Source organism: Glycine max, chromosome 8 (assembly GCF_000004515.6).
Source record: "Glycine max cultivar Williams 82 chromosome 8, Glycine_max_v4.0, whole genome shotgun sequence".
In the NCBI taxonomy this organism is placed as follows: domain Eukaryota; kingdom Viridiplantae; phylum Streptophyta; class Magnoliopsida; order Fabales; family Fabaceae; genus Glycine; species Glycine max.
In genome coordinates this window covers 18,839,519-18,863,559 of record NC_038244.2, presented here as the reverse complement: position 1 = coordinate 18,863,559, position 24,041 = coordinate 18,839,519, and the positions used below count along the sequence as shown (strand labels likewise).

General features: G+C 33.9%; 1 protein-coding gene across 1 annotated transcript; it reads left to right on the top strand.

Annotated features, from left to right (window-relative positions):
- The first annotated feature begins 7,824 nt into the window (after nucleotides 1-7,824).
- Nucleotides 7,825-23,613, top strand: LOC100793984 (SART-1 family protein DOT2). Its single transcript, XM_003530329.5, has 13 exons — nucleotides 7,825-8,007; nucleotides 8,511-9,281; nucleotides 10,506-10,629; nucleotides 10,726-10,777; nucleotides 12,780-12,893; nucleotides 12,983-13,079; nucleotides 13,198-13,264; nucleotides 13,357-13,416; nucleotides 13,623-14,235; nucleotides 14,603-14,979; nucleotides 17,699-17,919; nucleotides 23,099-23,183; nucleotides 23,276-23,613. Exons 2-13 carry the CDS (start codon nucleotides 8,518-8,520, stop codon nucleotides 23,348-23,350), a joined length of 2,649 nt encoding a protein of 882 aa, XP_003530377.1. The 5' UTR covers nucleotides 7,825-8,007; nucleotides 8,511-8,517; the 3' UTR covers nucleotides 23,351-23,613.
- The last annotated feature ends 428 nt before the right edge of the window (nucleotides 23,614-24,041 follow it).

Below are 24,041 nucleotides of genomic sequence, written 5' to 3'. Positions count from 1 at the left end.
TTTTAGATTTAAGTATATTTAATTTTATAGCTTATTCGTGTGTCTGTACGTCTATTATACTAGTCTTTAATGTTTTAAAAACCACACCAATCGGTTTAACTGGTTTGATGGTCAGTCCAAACACTCCAAAAAATTGAAACATTTTTAAATCAGTAAGAACTAATAAAGAACCAATCAAATCAACCCAACTAGTGAAGAATCGATCAAATTGGGACATTTCACATAAGTATCAATTATTTTGTAGGCTATTATTACTTTTTATCTTATGAAACATATAATTTAGTCATTTATATTAATTTATAATTTTTTAGATCCTATTTTTTTACAATTTTATATTGTATTATTACTTAAAATATTATATAATATTAAAAAAACATAAAATTGGTTCAATCATGATTCAACTATGGTTGAACCATTGAACCTTCACCAATTCAATCAGTGGTTTGATTTTAAAAACATAGGTTATTTGTTAAACCTAAAATTCCCAATTTTGTTTTTTTTTTCATTCTATTGAAAATTCATGTTGATGCTTGTTTTGAATCCAATCCTTCTTGGTAGCACATAAGGGTTTTGATTGGGTTTTGTGCTAGTGAACTTGTTGAGTTCTAAACTCATTATTGAACCCATACTCTGAAATGGTGAACATGTGTTCGACTAGGAGACCACCTCGAACAGTGTCATTCAACGAAGAAAAGTTAGGGTACACAAAGTCAATTTTGTCAACACCACCCAATATAATTTCAAATATTATGTTGAGCTAAAGTTGACACACTAGCACAAGCATTGTTTCAAATTGATTAAACATTCATCAAGTATTTTTTTTCCATCATAAAATATTGGGAGAATGTGAAGACAAGCATGGACCAAGTTTGTTTTTAGAAATTGTGTCTGTTGACTTTGTTCTTGCACATCTTATTCTTTTCTATGATTTTCACAATGTTTGAGAGAAAACTTCTCTCGCTCACACTACCAAACCCTGTCCAAATTGAAGAAACATTTAAAAATCATCATTTCTTTAGAATACTCATACACACTCAAACCACCATTTACCTAGATAGCTTCAAATGACTCGTTTAAAAAGTAATTGGAGTTGCAAAACAACACAATGAATTTGACTTGTCTTTTGAGCTATTTACATAATTCCTATTGAAGCTTTTACAATAGTTGTGTCCACACCGAATGAAAGCATAATGCTTCTTTCAATCGTATTTAATAAAATTATGCACCATTTTGGCAAACACATGGAGCTCGATTTGAAATTAGTTGTCATTGACACCACCATTGCACAAATGTGGTTCCTTGCCACCACCAATCGTTTCTGCCACCTAATTTCATAGAACATCAAAAAATTTGTGCTCAAGGAGCCACTTCAAGCACAACTTGACAACCGACTGAGCCAACTTAAGTCGCATCCCCATTGAAGGTACTTGTGAATTGATTGGCTAAATTTTCATCGAAAAATTCATCACAATGATGATGATGGCCTAGGACGGAATCTCATAGTCTCATCTCTTCATCTTTTCCATTATAGAATCTTAAGCTTAATTTATAATAGAAGTTTGAACCTAGAAGACAAAATTGTGTAAAAGTGATAAAGTAATTAAAATTTAAGGACGAAGAAAGTAATTAAACTCCAAAAGAAATACAAGAACAACTCGGTTGTCGATTCCACTCGAAAGAACCGACACAAAACCTTATAGGCTTGGAATGCCACCCACCCATTCGAATGAAGCTATAAGGGAGCCACATTTAAAACTCGAAGCACACTCATTGTAAATTTGTCAAAAGATATCTCTACTTGTAGATCACAAAATATGCAATCATACACATAAAAGAAGTCTCGCATAAGAACAACCTCGGTCACAGGAACCCCACTTGGCCCTCCTGATTCTTTTTTGACTTCTCATTTCCTTAAAACACCCAATCTGGCTTCACATAAGCATCATTCTGGCACAAAAGGGCATATATTTCACATAATTGATAAAGTGAAGAATGCTTTTACTTTGTCTAAGTACTGAGAATAAAACGAACCCACCTCGCCATCCACTCATATGTAGTCATCTAGAGTAAATGATGGACGCTTTTCTCTCGACATTACAACTCGATGTTTAGGCATAACCACCTTGTCCACATTATCACTATAGAGGCCTTGACGTCACTTCTTAGATTAAATATTACGTTAATAGACTTGCTCGCCCATAACCTCCTTAACCTTAGAAAGATACGACTCCCCCTCGGTTAATGGTAGGGAGGACAAGGAAGAAGACCTTGAATATGAAGTTTTTGAATTAGACTTTGAACCATATGGTAGCACATATGATAACTGCCAATTATGAATATATTTTGGGGTTAAATTATATATAAATTTGTAATTATTATCATTTAAGTTTTTGTGTAAAAAATATTAAAAGTGATGGCTTAGTGAGTAAAATAAAGCTAATTAAGGAAAGTGAACTAATTAAAGAAAACAAGACTAATTAAGGAAGGAAGACTAATTGAGGAAAACAAGACTAATTAAGGAAAGACTAATTCAAGAAAGCATGGTTAATTAAGGAAAGAAGGCTAAATAAAGAAAGCATGACTAATTAAGGAAATGAGGCTAGTTAAGAAAAGCATGACTAATTAAGAAAATGAGGTTAATTAAGGAAAGCATGACTAATTCAAAAGTCCGCTAATCTGCACCTATAAAAGAAGAAGAGAGAAGAAGGAAAAAACACACAGAAATTTCAATAGAATACACTTCCTTATATAAGACAAAGGCTAGAAGAAGGAAATGCAAGCATTAGAAGTCATTCATTTCTTCCACTCCCTTTGTTATTTTTCCCCATTTACTAAATATTTTTCGCCTCAATGACAGTGAGAGACTAAACCTCCTTATTAGGAACTTGACAGTCAACTACTCTTGATATAACTTATCTTTCTATCTATTTATGAATATTACATTTTTCATATCTTTTTCTATACTTAATATTATTGTTTGTGGCTTGATCACCCATTTGCATGGTAAGTTTTAGGGATAGTGATGGGAAACATTATTTTCTAATAGAATTGGAAAATGATATCTAAATAAAGTCATCACTAAAGATATGTTGATATTTGTTTAGCCTGTTATACATCTCTATACTTAATGCAATTTATTATTTTAGCTCTGCAAAGGGATTTGGGGAGAGAAAACAGATAAATTAGGCTCTTTCATGCGGGAGATCAAAGTTAGACTATATTAGTAGATACATGTGTAAATTGGAATAATTATAAATAGAGAAAATTATTAACATTACATTAAGGAGTAGTTCTGGTAGGCCAAGTTTTCAACATTCTCATCTTCTGAATTTCCTTCTATAATAATATTGGATTTCCTCATCTTTTCTATCTTAAATTAATTAATTTAAATTCTTGTTTAATTTATCCTCTTGTTTAATTTAATTTTTTGTTAATTTAAATTAGTTTTTCTACAACATTTCTAAATCTTTTTCTTAATCAAATATTCATCTAATAAGTACAAAGTCCATGTAAATACGATACTCGAACTTCTATTTTAACTTTACTACGTGGGACAAATTGGTTTACTTGTCGATCCATCAACAACATCCACCATCGTTGGTAACAGAGAATGTTCCCCTAACCCTTTTGAATCCTCTGAATCTTCGACACTCAACCAAGAACTGATGCTTCAAAAAATAAATCATACCTGAAATAGCCTTCATCCTTCAAGTAGGACAAAATCTTCAGCGCATAGCAAAACAAAAGACAAGTATGAATCTTGAAAGTGAAGGGCGGCAACCCTTTTTATACAAAAGGCCCATAACAATTGATTAAGGCCTAAATGCACCCAACCGTCGGATCTCCTTATGTCAGAGAAGGCCAAGGGGCACCATAACTAGAAAAAACTCAAAGGTCACTCATAACTTAATCGTTGTAGTCAAAAATTGAAATAACACCTCTTGGCGCACAACCCAATGAGTAAACACTTCACCTCCCACCATTAAAGCCTTGTACATTCACTACATTCCCTGAGGCTTGGGGGGGCTTATATATTGTACCAGTATTCAACTAAACTAAATGCATGAATATACCCGTATAACCTTTAAGATATTGAAGCATGACAATACCTAGATACTTGGCTTGGTCGAATACTTGAGCACTCGTGATCTTAATCATGATAAGAGGTCCTACTCTTAAAAGTACCTAGGTACTCGACTTGGTCGAATAATTAGGTACTCACAATCTTGACCATTGTAAAAGGACCTACTCTTGAAAGAACCCAAGTACTTGGCTTGCCCGAATATCTGAGTACTCATGCTCTTGCCCATGATATGAGGCCCTACTCTTTTGTGTACCCAGGTCGAGTACTTGGACATTCATGATCTTGGCCCATAATAAGAAGTCCTACTTCTAAAAGTATCTAGGTACTCGGCTTGACGGAATACTTGGCTACTCATCTTAAGAAATACATTATCCTCATAGGTGTTCAACGATTCCACTAAGTCGAGTATCAGAATATCCCTTAAATGATTTAATCACCATTAAGAATAAAGGTGATATTAAAAAACGACTTAAACCCTTAATCAATAATTAAAGGCACATTAGTTACAATGGTAATGACAAGTAAAGGCCCATAAGTCCAATACCCATTAACATATTATAAATAAGCTACGAGAACATCAAAGGCAAAAACATTGCTGTATTAACTACTCATTTGTTGCAGGTATCCCACCCTTTAGATCGACGAATATTAAACATCAAAGAAAAAAGATCTTAGAAAAGAATTAGACTTATAGGAAATATTATTACATGTTTATCTTGGTGCAGGTACAATTAGATTAAATGTTTCAAATGGATTGTAAATCCAAGTATAAGAACTTTCCATTATGCATTACCGAATATTGACGTTTACATTATGCATACCAAATATTGATATTATTATTAATAATTAATTATAGTTATTGTCGCTATTATATAATCTTTCCTTATGAACTATATTATTGGTATTATCAATAATTAATTTTGATGGAGAGAAAAATTGGATTAAAATGAAAGCAAATAATTTATATCTTTTGTGTTTAAATTTGTGACAACTTTTAATCTCAATTTTTTCTTATTTAATGTTTATATTCTGCTCGTTTTGCATCCAAACAATTGTTTTGGCTAAAATATTGTTATATGTAAAAGGCAATGTATAAAGGCATATCGATGAAACTCAAATAAAAATGTTGAATAGCATGTGTAAGGCTTCAATATCACGGTTAAATTAAATTCCTTTAATTTATGTTATAATATTGTTAAAATAAATATCTTTATTTTCGTTCCTTACCATCATCTAATTAAACTAATTTATTTATAAAATATAAAACATGGGATGAATATACATGTAACTTAAATAATTTATTGTGAAAAAAATATTCTATATAACCTATAGATTATGAGTAAAATTAGTTTCTAAACAATAAAATTTAAATTATTAGAGTGAAATTAAATTTCTTTAATTTGGTGTAATAATTTCAATATAAGTGCATTTTTTATTGTTCATCATCATGTGATCGAATTAATTTATTCAATGTTTAAATCTAAAATAGTTGTTATAACACATTGTTTATTCCTTATTTATTATCATTTGAATTATGATAATTATTAAAAAAATTCCTTATCTATACAAATTTAAGTTTTCTTTTATACAATGATATTTGTATATAAATTTATTAATAAATAAATTGTATATAAAATAAATTTAACGGAGAACAATTTTTTTAAAAGCCAAAAATTGAAATATTTATACTTAATTAGCTTACAAGAATCAATAAATTTACCTGAAATCATATTAACATATATTTTTTTATTAAATTAAATTTATTTATTTCATTATTATATTAATATAATATAAATTATAAAAAGTTTTCTTAAACCTAGATAAATTTAAATTTTCTCTTAGGTGTTGAATTACATATGTATATTTATTAACATATAAATATTAAGACATAAATTTTATTATATACAAGTATAAATTCAAACTTTTGGAATACTATGACCATTTCTATGAAATCAAGTAGGAGAATCTACATTTAACTCTTGAGAAGGAACAATCTATCTAAAATTATATTAATATTTAAATTAAAAAACATTAACATTTAAATGATTAGAGTTAAATTCATATTTTTAATTTATTATTATTATTTTATTTTTAATATAAATCTTGACACAAAATATATATTTTTAATATAAATAGAAATTATATTGATTAATCAAAGTATTGAATAATGAATATGTTATCTTTTCTGAATGAACATTTTCCTATGAAATAAGGAGAGAAATTTATAAAAACATAAACTTCATGATTTATTGTAAAATTGTACATTATCTTACAAACTTCAGAAAAAAGCTTTTAAATTAATAGGGTGTATTAGATTCAGCTTTTAACAGATTATTTTGATAAAGAAATATGGAAATTTTAACAGACTTTATTAGAATGTAATGAGTTTTAAGATTTTTTAGAAGACTTTTACATTAAGATTTTGTAATTTAAATTTTAATGAATTTATAAAATATGAATTTATAAGATTTGAAATAATATTATGATTTTATAAGATTTTTAAAAAAAATTGTGATTTTTTTAAAGAATTCAAAATTATTGATAAAGATCCATAAATTTTTTTATCTAACACTTTAACACTCATTTTATACAAAAAAACCCTAACCCTATTATATAACAAATCAATTTTTCCTAACATATTTACAAATACAATAGACTTATTCCCATTTCCCTTCAATCATTAATCATGTTAATATATGAAAAATTATACACTTTAATGTTTGTCTTCAACATAGATATTTGTAGTTATTATGGTAATAACATCCCACTAAATAAAAATATGTCAAACAATTGTTTCAAACTAAAAAATCATGTATAAAAAAATCCTTTATATATTTTTCCACTTATACGCAAGTTAATTTCTCACATTCATTAAAAATAAATCTATAATCAAGATGTTTCGAATCCAAAGAATTGTGAGAGATTCTCACACTCATTCTTGGACATATTGTCCATAGGTCGAAAGAGTAAATTTTTTTTTTATAAAGTCTATCACTTTCAACAAAGGCACAAATGATTATGTAAAATGAAAAAAGAAAAACACATCAATTGCCACAAAAAGAAATAAAGTGTAATGAAATTTGTTTGGGTGAGATTGTTTAATGTATATTTTTTAATAAAAAATTTCATAAAATTCATCCTAAAAAAATATATTGAAATCTGTATACTTTTGAATATTAAAAGATTCTTTTAAGTTATGAAAAATCTTAATTAAATACGAACAGATTTCATTGAATTTCTTAAAAAATCTTGATTGAATATCATAAAAATTATTTTTTTTATTTAGAATTTTTGATTGAATATCTTAAAACTTTTTTATGATTTTTTTAAAATTCTAATTGAATATACACCTAATATTTAAATTGGTTTGACATTTTAAAAACATTTGTTATTACTATTACAACATTATAACTTTTTTACCTAATAAAAAATTAAAATTTTTAAATTAAACTTTTGGGATAATTTTATTTTTATTAAATCAAATAGGAAGAATTTATATTTAATTCACTGTAGAAACAATTTGCCAAAAGTTACACAAACAATTTAGTTATTAAGGTGAAATACGAATTACTAGATTAGTATTATAATATTATAATTTTTTAACCTAATAAAAATTGAATTTTTAAAATCAAACTTTTTGGATGAATTTCTTTTTATTAAATCAAATAGAAAGAATTTATATTTAATTCACTGTAGAAATAATTTTCCTAAAACTACACTAGCAGTTAAATTATTAAGGTGAAATACGAAGTACTACATTATTGTCTGCGTTCCTCCTCCCTCTGTGAACAAAAACTTCCTTTGACAGACGAAACGCTGCGTTGAGAGTAGTGGCGCCCAAATTCTGCACTGAACCGAACTCTCTGTTCGTTCGCGTTGCGCTCTCTCCGAAGGATTCGTTTCAATTCGAAAACTCTCTGAAGGTGTGATTCTTGCTTTTTCTCTCTGCTATTCCACTCTTCAATATTTTTTGGGCGTTCTCAGAACTCTCCATTTTCTCACATTTTCAATTTCATTTCACCGTATTTTTCTTTTTGATTATTCAAAATCGCGAAATCGGTTCTTCAATCGTCCGAGGTTGCGTTCTCTTTTAGGGTTTGTGTCTGCCCTTAAGGTCTTTGATAAATGTTTTCATTGCTTTGATTTGTATTCGAATCTCAGCTTCAGATTTTTCGAATTTATGTTTGTAATAAATGAGTTGTTTCTTTAGTTCAATTATTTATTTATGTTTTCACTGTGAGGATGCTATAGGTTTCTGGTTTTATTGTTAATTAGTAGCTAATTAGTTATTTGATCAGGGTACGATGGTTTTGGTGTGATAATTAGTGTTTATTTGATTAGGGTTATTTAGTTATTTGATCAGGGAACGGTGTTTGTTTGTTAATTAGTTGATTTCTGATTTAGTTTAATGGTTTTGGTTTGTTAGTGTTCTGATGGATGTGGAGTGGTCTGATTCACGGTACGATGGTAGAAATGATAAGGAGGATTCCCCGGTGAGGGAGCAATATGACAATGATGGGGCGGAGAAATCTAGCAAGCATAGAGGCAAGGACAGGAAGAAGGAGCACCGTCGGGAACATCCAAAGGATGCTTCAAAAGAAGGAAGGGAACGGAAGAAGGAAGATAGGGACGAACGTGAGAAGGATCGTGGTAATGATAAGGCAAGGGAGAAGGATTATGATAGGGAGAAATATAGGGAGAAGGAGCGTGAGAGGGATAGGGATAAGAAGGACCGGAGTAAGGATAAAGAGCGTGAGAAGGAGAGAGAGGTGGAGAAAGACAGTGATAGAGTGCGGGAGAAAGAGAGGGGTAAAGAGAAGAGCAGAGATAGGGATAGGGAAAGGGAAAGGGAGAAAGAAAGGGATAAAGCAAAGGAAAGAGAGAGGGAGAAGTACAGAGATAGAGAGAAGGAGAGAGAAAGCTATAGAGATGGGGACAAGGATAAGGGGAAAGATAAAATTAGAGAGAAGGAGAGGGAGACGGATCGAGATAAAGAAAGGACGAGAGATAGAGTGAGCAGAAAGACTCATGAGGAAGATTATGAACTGGATAATGTTGATGATAAAGTAGACTACCAAGACAAGAGAGATGAGGAGATTGGCAAGCAGGAAAAGGATTCAAAGCTTGACAATGATAATCAAGATGGTCAAACATCAGCACATCTGTCATCAACAGAACTTGAAGACCGCATCTTGAAGTAAGTAATTTATCCTTACTTCTTTTATTTGCTATATTTTCTTTTACTTTTGTAGTTTTATTTACTACTGGACTCTCCAATGTAAGGGCAGTTAGTTTTGACTAACTGCACCTCATTAGGATACAAGGCTATATTCTGTTAGTTTCTGTTAGTGTTAGTTAGAATCTGTTTTCTGTTAGGATAACAGATCAGATATATATACCTCTGTATGTAACTAACTGCAACTACCTTTCCCAATCAATAAAAATCAGTTTCACTTTTCTTCAGATTTCTCTCTTCTCTCTCTCAGTTTATTCAACAAAATTGGCCTACCCTAACTGATCCTACCAGGAATATTTTCTAATCCTGTAAGGATGCGTACTCTACAACTAATCACAAGGAAAACATGACATGAAAGACCCATTAACACCTGTAGAACAAGGACCTATGGCTAAATACAACCCTAGACCAGGAAATATGGAAATTTCTAAAATTAAAAATAATTAAGAGTAACAAATGTCCATAACTGCGAAACAGTCAATCAGCCAGATCTATGAAATATGACAATCAGCCTCATAAGTAACCATATGTAAACCCAGTATGTTTGGAAGTTTTATAGCAGAGGGGGAAGGGAAGTGGTGGGCAAGGAGAGAGAATTACTTCCCATTGTTTGGATATTTATCAGTTTATGTAAGGAAAGCATCTGCTTCTATTGTTTTTAGGAGTTCTCAAAATTAAATGAATGAAGCCCCCCCTCCTCCTCCTCCTCCTCCTTGTGGGTCTCCTTTAGATATTTTTAAAAATGAAGTGCCACTATGTTATTTTAGACCTTTTTTTTTTCTTCCAAAAGGTTCTCTAGCTTCTGAGAAAAACAATGTCATCAGTTTTCACTTTAGAAAACATTTGATTATTTTAAATAAATTTAAACATTATATTTGTAAAACACAAACAAATAGATCTTGAATAAAAAACACCCTTCCCCTTAGGTGGAAGGAAGATGAACACATCTTTCTCCTTTTGCTTCCTTACAAATCTTCTAAACAAGGATTTTAGTTACATTCACCCCTCCCATCCAATACAAAGATAGCATGATGCTCTTTAATTTTAGGTTTTTTTAATGCGATTTCTGCGATCAACTTATCGACTTATTTTGATGATTGTGTTCTTAATATTATATTTCTAGGTTTAAAACTTAAAAGTATGAGACTTTAATGTTGTGACAAGATTCTTTTTATTTTGGATAAGGATGAAAGAATCAAGGACAAAGAAGCAGCCTGAAGCTGATTCTGAGATCTCAGCATGGGTTAATAAAAGCCGCAAGATAGAAAAGAAAAGAGCATTTCAGCTCTCAAAGATTTTTGAGGAGCAGGTTTTTTCCACCTTTATCTCGCACCTAGAATATGTTCTGTAAGATATCTCCCAATTTAAATATGTAATTAATACAACATGATCAAAATTTTCACAGGACAACATTGCAGTAGAGGGAAGTGATGATGAGGATACAGCCCAACACACTGGTAAACTTCTTTATTTCTTTTTTCTCCCTTCCACCTATTGCCCAAAGAAATTTACTTTTTGAATACCCAATTTATTTTAGAGGTTTTCGGGATAACTTTTAGGAACAGTTGAAAATTTTTGGGGTTACTAAATGTCTAAATGTTATTAACTTTACTCCTGTGACATGCATATAATAATATGAATGATTATACAATAGATTATATACGCATTAAATAAAACATTATAGGTTCATTATATTATCCTAGGAGAATTAATTTAAACCTCATGATATATTTTAATTAAAGATGGTTTTCTTGTGAAAATAAAATGAGAAGAATAAATAAATAATATAAGTTTTACTACTTCTCTCTAAGAACAATTACTTTTGACATCATTATGCTAATTATATTCCCAATCAAATTGAGCAATTTAATCAATAGATAGCTCCTTGTAATTTCATTAGAATTTTAATTAGGTCCCTATTGTGTAAAAACTTTTAATGAAGTCCTTGTAGTTTTAAAGTTTTATAATTAACTCCGTAAGAAACCGAAGAGACTAAATGGCTAATTCAATTAATCTCAGTGCCTACTGCCAAGCAATTAAAGTTGAATCATACTCTTGCTTTTTAGTGGTTTAGTTATCATTGAACACCTTTATATATACAGGGGATTTAGGGATTTGATGATAAATGTATTTTAAGAAACAAGGTTTTGTGTAAAAGCCAAGAGGTTGCTCAATATTGATAAATTTTTAAAACTATCAGGATTTAATTATAAGTATTTAAACTACAGGGACCTAATTAAAAATCTAATGAAGTTATAGGAACAGTTAAATCCATTTAGCCTTAAATTAAATACAAGTAAAATAGACTGGCCACATATATGATTGCAGATGGCTTGATTATTAAAACAAAAGCTCATGTTCTATGGCAGCAATTTGATTGCTGTTGGTTGTGATGACTGTGTCAGTGGGAGATAGCATCAGTATTGCCTCTATGTGTCATTTTGCAGTTGCTGGCTACAGTGGCGGGCTCATTTAGGAGTGTTTTTATAGAGTGGAAATCAAGGGTGTTTCATGGCCAATTCATAACTATAGAAGCCAGTCCACTAACATGCAAAATATTCATTTTGCCCACCCCCAGTTTTCATTAGCCAGCTTATTTAAGATTTATTTTAGGATTTCCTACCATGTTCTGCTTCTGAACCTCTTTAGGGTTAATTTTTCCGTTTGGCAAACCAGCAGCTAAAATGCAGAAGCTCTATTTTTCTAGAGTCTATGTCAGGAAAAATAAGAAGAGGAAGGGACAGAATGATGAGGTGGTAGAGAGAGAAAGGGGTGAGCAAATTGTGTGAGGGATTCTGTTATATGGGGATCGTGTAGGGAGAGAAAGGGTATGATGAGAGAATCATTTTTCAGTTAGGGGCAGAGAAATTTCTATTCTCTGAAGGAGCATAGCTCTGTGGGCAGTAGGAATAGTTCATTCCTCTGCATTTTTCCTTTTATATCTGAAATTATACGTTGGTTACTTTCCATTATCGATCCATTTTATCTTTATTTGTTATTCTGTGAATTTGGTTTGCATCACATTCCAAGCTCAGGTTTCAATTTTTTATGTCTAATATTAATGATGATTGTGTGTAGACTATGACTTTTGAATTTTGATTATTAATGATGGATATGTTTTTAGGTTTAAGTAAATTTTTTTACCATTTGTATGTGTGTAACATAAACATTAAATTTATCCATTATATTTTATATAGTGTGGACATCCAGCTATACACTATACTGTAGTAGTGCAATAGCTGTTGTGGAGTCTATCTTTGCCATGATATTGACAATTATGGTTGATGTACAACCTGATTGATATTGCTATCCAATGCCACCTGAAAAACTGATGTTAAAATCCTAAACTTTATCCAGAAGCTTAGGGCATTTAAGTTATTTCTTGGGGGTTATGAATCTTTGTTTTATTGTTTGATAATCTTGTTGGTAAAATATACTTGTATATTGAATATCTGACAGATAATTTGGCGGGGGTGAAAGTTCTTCATGGCCTCGATAAAGTTATGGAAGGCGGAACAGTAGTTCTAACTATTAAAGATCAGCCCATACTTGCTGATGGTGATGTTAATGAAGGTACAACTGCTTGCTGCACTGTTATATTATTCAAGTTTGAAGTCTGTGAGTGACACATCTTTGTAATAGTTTTTGTTCTCACGTGGCAGATGTTGACATGCTTGAGAACATTGAAATTGGAGAACAGAAACGACGAGATGAGGCTTATAAAGCTGCAAAAAAGAAAACTGGCGTATATGATGATAAGTAAGATGTTCATTAATCATTACTGTTTTCAATCTATAATAGAAATAATGGAAATATTAACCAACATGAACTAATGGAATAGAAAGAAATCATATGAAGCATGTGCTCTCAATTTCAGGTTCCATGATGACCCCTCCACGGAGAAGAAAATGCTTCCACAGTATGATGATCCAGCTGCAGAAGAGGTTTGCTGCTTTTCCTTGTTACATTTCGAAAAACAGATGATGAGTAATGTAGTTTTTGTGCATGCTTGTACTCATTAGATTCTTTTATTCAGGGTTTAACTTTGGATGGAAAGGGACGATTCTCAGGTGAAGCTGAGAAGAAACTTGAAGAGGTTAGTTATGCTTTTCTTTTACTTTATGAAATAATGTTCCTAGAAAGTAACTAAGTTTCTAATTTTTCATGCTTGAGTTTTCTGTGATCAGGATATTGTTGTATTGTTTGTGACTGCCATTAAGTTGGTCACATGAATGCCATATGTTGATGTGTTTTGCTTTTTTGTTTTTTCCTGAGAGGCATCTTTTTTCTACCTATTACCAGCTGCGAAGAAGGTTAACGGGTGTTTCCACGAATACCTTTGAAGATCTAACTTCATCTGGAAAGGTATCATCTGATTACTATACTCATGAAGAAATGCTAAAATTTAAGAAGCCCAAGAAGAAAAAATCTTTGCGGAAGAAAGATAAGCTGGACATCAATGCCCTTGAAGCTGAAGCTGTCTCTTCTGGATTGGGGGTTGGTGACCTTGGTTCTCGGAAAGATGTAAGGAGGCAAGCCATCAAAGATGAGCAAGAAAGGTTGGAGGCTGAGATGAGAAGTAATGCTTACCAGTCTGCTTATGCTAAAGCAGACGAAGCCTCCAAATTGCTGCGTCTGGAACAAACTCTCAATGTTAAAACAGAGGAAGATGAAACTCCAGTTTTTGTAGATGATGATGAGGATCTTCGTAAGTCCTTAGAGAAAGCGAGAAGATTAGCTCTTAAAAAGAAGGAGGGGGAAGGGGCATCTGGTCCTCAAGCTATTGCGTTGCTTGCCACCTCTAATCATAATAATGAGACTGATGATCAAAACCCTACAGCTGGAGAGTCACGAGAAAACAAGGTGGTCTTCACAGAGATGGAAGAATTTGTCTGGGGTCTCCACATTGATGAAGGTAATTTTTATTTATGTGGTTGTCTAAATAATGAATTTCACTAGAGTATTATAAGTATGACTGTCATGATTAAATTTAAAAGGGATCAGTTTTCTTTTTATTTCCATTTGGTTTGCTGGAATTCCGTTCCTTTCTTTTGGCAATCTTCTATTTAATCTTTACTTCCGTTGTGCTTTTGTTATTGACATCTATGTTGATGATGCAATAATAATTTGAATGTTTGTGATGTAATTATTCTTTTTTATGTTTAATATAGTAGGTGTTCTGACAAAGAAATGTTTTGTTAGCTTGTTGTTAGTCCATAAAGTATATAATGGTGAAGCTGATAAGTAGATATAACTTGGGTATGTTGCTCTCTACATTTCAGAAGCACGTAAACCAGAAAGTGAAGATGTTTTCATGCATGATGATGAAGAGGCTAATGTTCCTGATGAAGAAAAGATTAATGAGGTTGGTGGATGGACTGAAGTTCAAGAAACTAGTGAAGATGAACAACGCAATACAGAAGACAAAGAAGAAATAATTCCTGATGAAACTATCCATGAAGTTGCTGTAGGGAAAGGATTGTCAGGTGCTTTGAAACTGCTTAAAGAGCGAGGAACACTTAAAGAAAGCATTGAATGGGGTGGCAGAAACATGGACAAGAAGAAAAGTAAATTGGTTGGGATCGTAGATGATGAAGAGAAGGAAGCACAGAAGACAAGGGAAATTCGCATTGAAAGGACAGATGAATTTGGGAGAATTGTAAGTTTTCCACATTCTTCACCTCTTATTTTTGTTTTTATATAGAACTAGATCATATTATGTTGTTTTTTTATCACTGCATTGACATTTTTGCCTTGAACAATAATCTTTAGAGGCAAACTTTATGATCACCTAATAATCTTATACACATTGAATTTCATTATTTCAACTGTTTGTTTGAGAGTTCTCAATAATTAAGTCAAGTATGCACAGTTTCAATTTATAAATTATTTGATATTTAAGCAACTTTATTTTAATGATAATACACGTTTCAAATTGTAAGTGTTAGTTATAAGACTACATGTGAATGTTCAATTTATCCAAAATTTGACACACATGATCATCAGGATAATATCACATAATTCATTGGTTGGGTTTTTCAAATTTGTATTCTAGAATTAGTTAAGTGGAGCAAGTTTGCCAAACTCATTCCCGGTGTTAGTAGATTCTTCCCCATAAAACTATGGTTCGTTAATTTTATTTAGCTGTCTTCGTTTCCCCTAATCTCCTATTTAATTTTTGACTTTTATTGTTTTTCATTTTTCTTGTTTGGATTGATTTAGTTGTGTAATTGTTAGGCTCTGAATGTGCTGATGGTAATACTGTATTTTATGTGAATTACTGAGACTGAGTTTAACCTTTTAGGTCCACTGATTACAAATCAATCTTTTGAGTCTGAGTAAGAAATTCAAATTGTCAAGGGTGTATAATTTTGATACATGCATGTAGACTTGTATAAATATGCTGTGTGTGAGTGTGTGTGTGTTAGCAGTGTTTTCAGGACTGCGAGTTTACTCGCATACTTGCATGATCCTTCAATTTTTTGGGGTCCAACGAGCTTAATATTATGGAGGGTCGCTTGCAATTGTGAATTTTCTCTTCAACTCACAGGATTGTCGGTCCTGAATGAGTTCCGATGAGATGGGCTTTCCAGTTCGAGTTTGGCCTGACCCAGTTTGAAAACATGTAAAGCCCTCTCTTAGGCTTCCCAAAATGAAAGCCAAAATCATGCTCAATGCATAGACGAAGAACGTGCACCACCTGTCTTTCTCTCCACCTTGTTCCCTGCCTCTTCCGTCTCCTTCTGATGTTGGCGCTCCCTCTTGTGTGCTCTTCTTCCTGTTCGAAAAAATCTGTTGCTCTATTCTCTGTTGTTGGTTGAATTTTTGCTTCTTGTTGCTTGCAGCTGCTTTTCTTGCTTGCCTACTGCGGCTGTGTATTGCATGCTCTATTGGGTGTTCACTATTCGGTATTTTTTGTTGGCTGAGTGAGGGTTCATATCACTGAGAGGAGTGCTTCAGGTGGTTGTGTTCTTGCTTGTCCGAGGGGTGTCAGGTGATAGTTGTTGGGTGTTCTCTGTTCAGTATTTGGGTGCAGAGTAATGTGTGCTCAATTTTGAGTTGTGTTATGTGTTGGATCTTAATCTTTATGATTTGTTTTGAGTTATGCATTATTTTTATTATCTACATTACTTTTTAAGTATGTGTATGTGTATGTGTATAAATATAATTTTGCATATGCACATAAGTTCTTCAATCCGAGTTATGATCCTCAAGTTACGATCTTTTACCCTCCCTTCTGAACCTCTTACAATCCTCAAGTTTCACAACATTTTGTGGTAGGGTATGGTGTCTTTTCTTTTAATTGCCAAAAGAAAAGATGATATGGAATGTATTGTGCTTTGGAATAGAAAAGTACCACACCATTGTGTCCAGAGATTTGTTTTGTATGCTTGTGAGTTCTGATATATATATATAGAGAGAGAGAGGAGGGAATGAGGGATCAACTTATATCATGAGTAACTCTGTTAGGGTTACTCCTCATCCTCATCATTCATTTTCTTGGAATCTAACGGATAAGATTAATGACTTATTACAACCATTAGATTTCAAGAAAATGAATGATGGGATGAAGAGTAACTCTAAAATTCTTTTGGAGTAAGTTGATCCATATATATATATATGAGGAGGGATCAAATTACACCAGTATAACTTTGAGCTACTATTATATCATTCAATAACTGTCAATTGGATAATATTTTTTTTAGAATACACCGTTGGATTAAAAGTTCCTTTCACATAGATCATATGTACAAAATTTCATATAGATTAAAAATATGAATAAAAATTCAAAATTATTTGCTATCTCATTCATGTAGATTAAAATCGATGTAATATAAACTTTTCAAAATATACTAAAATATGGATCATTTGATTTCTTATTTATTGTTGTTAAATTTTGACAGAGACAATCTTGATAATATGTGAATATAGTTCAAAAATGGGTTGGAAAAAAATCCCTTTTTAAAAAAAGTTTTTAAATAGTTTAATATTTTTTTAATTTCCCCCGGTTTATTTTTTTCCCCCCCCCCCCCCCCCCCCTCTCTCTCTCTCTATATATATATATAGTGCGTGTGTGTGTTTGTTTGTTTGGCTCCAACTGGAGAAATTATCACTTATTTTTGCTATCTCTCTAAGAGAACTTTATAAATATTTTTCTATATTTATTTAATACCAAACAGGAGCAGAATGTGTGTGTGACTGTGTGTGTGTTGGTATGTGTGCTTAATGATTATAATATTTAATGCTGGTGAACCTTCAAATTGAATATCAATGCAATTTTTTAATCAGTTTTAGTATCATTCTTTGCAAGTTTCAGTTTTCAAATTGTAGTGGAGCATCACTTATCCTTGTTTGAATTATTCTTTTGTTGCATCCAGTTGACTCCTAAGGAAGCCTTTCGGATGATCTCTCATAAGTTCCATGGTAAAGGACCTGGAAAAATGAAGCAAGAAAAGCGTATGAAGCAATATTACGAAGAATTGAAGATGAAGCAAATGAAGAGCTCAGATACACCATCACTGTCTGTGGAGAGAATGAGGGAAGCTCAAGCTCGTTTGCAGACACCCTATCTTGTTCTTAGTGGTCATGTTAAACCAGGGTATGATTTTAACAATTCCTGAAGTTTTAATTTAAAAACTGTTTACATATTGTAGAAGTGTCTACTGGAATTGTGTGTAGTTCAGCGCACACACACACACAACTCTTATTTATAATCAGAAATATTTACAAATAAGGGAAACTCATCTAATCTTGTAATCCCTAATGATTAGCTAAGATATGATTTTATTTAATCAATCTTAACAGATCTCCACAATATCTGTAACACTCCCCCTCAAGCTGGAGCATATATATCATTTGCACCTAACTTGTTACAAATGTAATCAACCTGAGGCCCTTTAAGCGATTTAGTGAACACATTTGCTAACTGGTCACTGGAGTAGACAAACTTAGTGGTGATCTCTCCTGAGAGCACTTTCTCTCTTACAAAATGACAGTCTATTTCTATGTGCTTAATCCGCTCGTGGAAGACCAGATTGGAGGCAATGCAAAGAGCAACTTGATTATCACATGAGTTTAGTTCCCTAAGTGTCTCCAATTTGGAGTTGCTAAAGAAGTTGTTGTAGCCATGTAATTTCACTCGCAGCTGCTGCCGTAGGGCGATATTCAGCTTCTGCACTGGATCTAGCAATTGTATTTTGCTTCTTGCTTCTCCCTGAAATCAAGTTACCTCCAATCAAAACACAATAGGCAGAGCTAGACCTTCTGTCTGATGGTGATCCTGCCCAATCAGCATCAAAGTAACATAGAATTTTGGAATTGACTTTGTCTTCGTATAGGAGTCTGTGACCCGATGCCTTTTTGATATATTTGAGGATCCTCATGACAGCAATCGATGACTATCATGAGGATCGTTGATAAATTGGCTTACCACACTTACTGGGAATGTGATGTCCAGCCTGGTGACAGTTAGATAATTGAGTCTGCCAACGAGTCTACGATATCTTTCCGGATCATCTAATGGCTCCCCCTGACCGGAAGAAGCTTGAGGTTTGGATCCATCGTAGTGTCACTGGGGTGGCATTCAACCATACCAGTCTAAGTGAGAATGTCCAGTGCATATTTCTGTTGGGAAATAAACTGAAAGCGGATTGAGCAACCTCGATGCCCAAAAAATATTTGAGTGGGCCAAGGTCTTTCATCTGAAACTGGCGCTGAAGGTGAGATTTTAGGCGGAAAATATCATTGAAGTCATCACCAGTAATGACAATGTCATCAACATATACCACTAAATACGTGCAGAGACCAGATGAGGAGTGAAGGAAGAAAACAAAGTGGTCAGCCTCACAGCGAGTCATACCAAACTCAATTAAGGCGGAGCTGAAACGACCAAACCAGGCACGAGGGGATTGCTTCAGGCCATAAAGAGAACGTCGGAGGCGACAAACAAGGTGAGAGCCACTAGAAGCAATAAAGCCAGGGGTTTGATCCATATAGACCTCTTCTTGCAATTCACCATTTAAGAAGGCATTTTTAATATCCAACTGGTGTAGCGGTCATAGCAAGAAACAAACGAACAAAAGTCATATTGGCTACAGGAGAGAAGGTATCCCCATAATCAAGGCCATAGATCTGAGTATAGACCTTGGCAACCAATCGTGCTTTAAAGCGGTAAATACTGTCATCCGGTGCAACCTTCACTGTGTACACCCATTGACAACCAACTGTAGACTTGTCAGGAGGCAAAGGTACCAACTCCCAGGTGCCACTAGTCTGTTAAGCAGCCATTTCATCCAACATCGCCTGTCTCCATTGGGGATCAGTCATAGCTTCACCTATAGATTTAGGAATAGACACAGAATCTAAAGAGGAAACAAAAGAAAAATAGGAAGGAGACAATCGATGACAATAAAGAGTACATGCATATAAAGGGGCAGGATTGCAATTGGATCGAATTCCTTTGCGAATAGCAATGGGAAACTCGGGTAAAGGAGGTTCATGTGTAGGAGGCGTTGCCAGATTGCTGTTTGGAGCAGGAGATGGTGCTAGGGGATCTGTATGTGGAACCACCTGTGGATGCTCCTCCCTTCGTCGATAAACTAGTAATGGTGGTGGATCAGCAACTGCAGCCGGAGCTGCAACCGAAACATCAGGTTGATCATCTAGATGAGTAAGACTGTCAGCATCCTCAGAGAAGAAAGGAGAGGATTCAAAGAACGAGACGTCAGCTGAAACAAGGTAACGTTGAAGTTGTGGACAAAAGCAACGATATCCTTTCTAGAGCTGAGAATACCTAAGAAAGACACGTTTAAGGGACCTTGCAGAAAGTTTATCTTTTCCTGGGCTGATATCATGGACAAACACTTGTACAACCAAAGACACGAAGTAGGACGGGGTAGAGGTCATGCTGCGGATACAAGATGTTGTATGGGATTTGATTGTTGAGTATAGAGGAAGGCATGCGATTAATCAAGTAACATGCAGTGAGAATCGCATCATCCCAGAAGCAAAGTGGAACTTTATGATGAAGGAGAAGAGTACAAGTTGTCTCAACCACATGACGGTTTTTGCGCTCAACAACACCATCTTGCTGTGGTGTATGAGCACAAGAGGTCTGATGAAGAATACCCTGCGAGGTGAGAAAAGACTGGAATTTGGAAGACAAATATACTTTAGCATTATCCATGCGTAAAATTTTAATGGATGTCCCAAACTGATTAGCAATTTCATGGGAAAAACTTCGAAAGATATTGAAAACATCAGGATGGTATTTCATTAAGAAAATCCAAGTACAACGTAAAAAGTCATCAATAAACGTAACAAAATAGGAATAACCTAAAGTGGAACATACTCGACTAGGTCCCCAAATATCAGAGTGAACTAAAGTAAATGGTGACGCAATACATTTGCTGACACTAGACCTATAGGACTGACAAACATGTTTCCTTAACTGGCACGACTCACTAGATGGATTTAATCCTAGAAAGACTAGGAACTAAAAGACACAATTTCTCCAAGCTGGGGTGACCAAGACGCTATGAGCAAGATCGGCAGAAGAGGAGACACACGTAACTAGCAATGAAAGACGATGCAATCTCCTAATGTCTTGCTCCAATCGTCCGTTTGGTATGCCGATCCTGAACAAAAACAGATTTATTAACTAACAAGACAGAGAAATTAAGGGTGAGTGAGTTTGCTAATGAAATTTAAATTAAAAGGGAACCTAGGTACAAACAAGACAAAATGTAAAGGGAGGTTAGGGAGTGGGTGTGTTTGACCAATGCCATGGACTTTTAATCTGAGAACCATCTGCAAGAGTAACAGATCGCAAGGAGTCTGATAAAGACAATTGAGTGAAAAGGGATTGGTTACCGGTCATATGATTAGATGCACCGGAGTCAAGAATCCAAGGTCCAAGAGAAGGAGACTGAGAGATAAAGGCTACAAGATTACTAGACTGAGCCATGATAGTGATAGGCGAGGCAGATTGTTGGGCTGCCTGAAACTGAAGGAAGTCATGATAGTCATAGGCAGAAATAGTGACATCCGGAGGAGAGTCAGGGCTGGCAGAAGAGGTAATGCTGGTGACTTGGGCAACATTAGCTGATTTTGACGGCTCTTGGGCCTTTTTGCGACAATAGGCTTCAATAGTAGCCATGAGAGATTAGCCAAATAGGAATAAAAGGATCCATACAGAACCAAAAGAAGGGCGAGTGGAAGGCAAACAAAACCAAATAGCGCCAAACGCAGCCAAACAGGGCATGAACAGTGTCGCCGGAAGGAGGCAAGTGCGGCGGAGGTGTCGCCAGAAGGTGGGTCGCCCGAAAATGGCGTCACGTGCCAGGTGACAAAGCCTGAGTTTCATCCGCGAAGGAACGGTGGCGTGTGCAGCAACGAGGCGGCTCATGTGGCGAAGAAGCGCGAGACTGTTCTCCGCGGTCTTGTGCTTGCGAAGCGGAGATGGAAGCAGCAAGGGATCAAACCCTATGCTCTGATACCATGTAGAAGTGTCTACTGGAATTGTGTGTAGTTCAGCGCACACACATAACTCTTATTTATAATCAGAAATATTTACAAATAAGGGAAACTTATCTAATCTCTATTATTAAGGAAACTAATATAATCTTGTAATCCCTAATGATTAGCTAAGATATGATTTTATTTAATCAATCTTAACAGATCTCCACAATATCTGTAACACATAATAAAATGAGAAACTAGGAGCATACATCATTTCATGATTTGCCGATTAAAGTTATTGTTGCAATGAGGGATACACTTTTTAAACTAAGATTGTTTCCTTTCCCTCTTCTTATAGCATTGTACTTTCTTTTGATTCATGTCTACATTTTGGAGTAAAGACTCTTTATTCTAACATTGAAGCATCGAACACCAGTTGGTGCGGGAGCATGTTGTTATCTGTATCTTGGACTGTTATCTATAATAGCTACATATTTGGCATAACTTGGTTCTTTAATAATTTTGACTAATTCTTTTTATCTTCCATCAGTGTCATGATGGGACATCCAGTCCATTTCTTGTCATTTCATTTACATCTTATTGTTGCCCTGCTTCTACCTTCATTTCTTGCTGTCTTTGGGGTTTGTTTGTGAAAAATGCAGCAGTGAAATAATTTAGTTGGGTATTCTCAGATAAAATCAGTTCTCACCAAAGGCTATAAAAGTTTATTTTGTGGTTGAATTCCAATATACTGTAAAATTTCCACTTAAAACAATCCCCTTCCTACTTTTGCCAAAAAATAAGTCCAATTCTTCTCCTTACGGCAGCATTCAGGACCTATTTTAAATAATTAAAAATTGATTGTGGCAAAAAGTGATTTGGCATGCTAAGAAGTAACTAGGGTTAATAATGTAAAACGGCTTTGGTTTGGCTTCCATAGGACTGTCATGTGATGCCGATTGTGGCCATGGTGGGTGACCTTTTGCACTGTATTCATCATCTTTAGTTTAGCAGTTGCTTTGTGATCCTTCATAGCATTTGGGGTTGGCCGTTTTGCATTGCTATCCAGATAACTACTGTGGAAGTAGGAACATTGTGTTGTGTTAGGAGTTGCATAACAACACCTTTTTTTTTCTCCCTACGATCTTATTATGCCAGTGAAAATTATAGTTTTGTACTGAATTGTGCAAGTCTTTGAAAATATCAAAAGAATTAAATAAATATAGCAAGCCTGGCTTCTGTGTAGTTTCTTCTATCTTCTCTTCCTTCCTTTTGCTTAGTTGATATACCAATGTATGTGACTGTTTTTCTATTGGCAGACAAACTAGTGACCCAAAAAGTGGTTTTGCAACTGTTGAGAAGGATCTTCCTGGGGGCTTGACACCTATGCTTGGTGATCGAAAGGTAATTTAGGGCGTGTTTAAGCTTTAGAAAAAGTGCTTTCATGGTATAGCTTTGCATGTTTCTGTTATTATTAATTTTTTTAATTGATTCAGGTAGAGCATTTTCTGGGAATTAAGAGGAAAGCTGAACCATCAAGCTCGGATACCCCAAAAAAGCCTAAATCATAACTCCTCGATCTACTAATGTTAAGCTAATATCCCTGCAAGCTTAGAAGTTTGACCCAAAGTGTTAATCTATTCTGTTGCTGACTGCAGATAATTTGCAGCATAATTTTTCGTGTTCAAATTTCGTTGGTAAAACTGGATTTCCTGGGAAGATGTATTTCAGTGGTTATATTTTTCCGAGCATTCGATGCGGTCCAGAATTCGGGATTCCTTTTGTACAAATAAGAGTTGATTTTCAATATATTACTTAAAATTATGGATCTTCATTAACTTGTTCCGCACGTACAATTTCAAAATGATTGATTTTGCTAATCCTGGAACTTATTTAGCATGTTCTTCAATATGCATGAGTTTATCGGTATTTCAGTATTTCATGTTGGAATTTTTTTACTTGTGTTTTGACTTGGTGCAATTTATTTTTGACCTGAAGGGATCAATGAGTTGGTAAGTAAACTGTAAAAGTAGAGATGTAGGATCTTATTTCAGGAGAAATAATCCCTGCATCATGACTAGTGTACCATGTGAGATTAAAAACAGAATGACAAACGGTAAAACATGGCGAGACATTATTTGTAGGAGAATCAACATTTGCGGAGTCAAAATAATATTGTTGATGTTTTACTTTGTCAATAACATTGATATTCATTTCTAATTGGCCAAGCTTCTTAGATAGCAACTTTTTATAGTTAAAACA

Coding starts and splice junctions, on each gene's coding strand:
- LOC100793984 (XM_003530329.5), top strand. CDS start 8,518: ATGGATGTGGAGTGGTCTGATTCACGGTACGATGGTAGAAATGATAAG. Junction 14,980..17,698: donor CAGATGAATTTGGGAGAATT/GTAAGTTTTCCA, acceptor TGTTGCATCCAG/TTGACTCCTAAGGAAGCCTT. Junction 17,920..23,098: donor AGTGGTCATGTTAAACCAGG/GTATGATTTTAA, acceptor TTCTATTGGCAG/ACAAACTAGTGACCCAAAAA.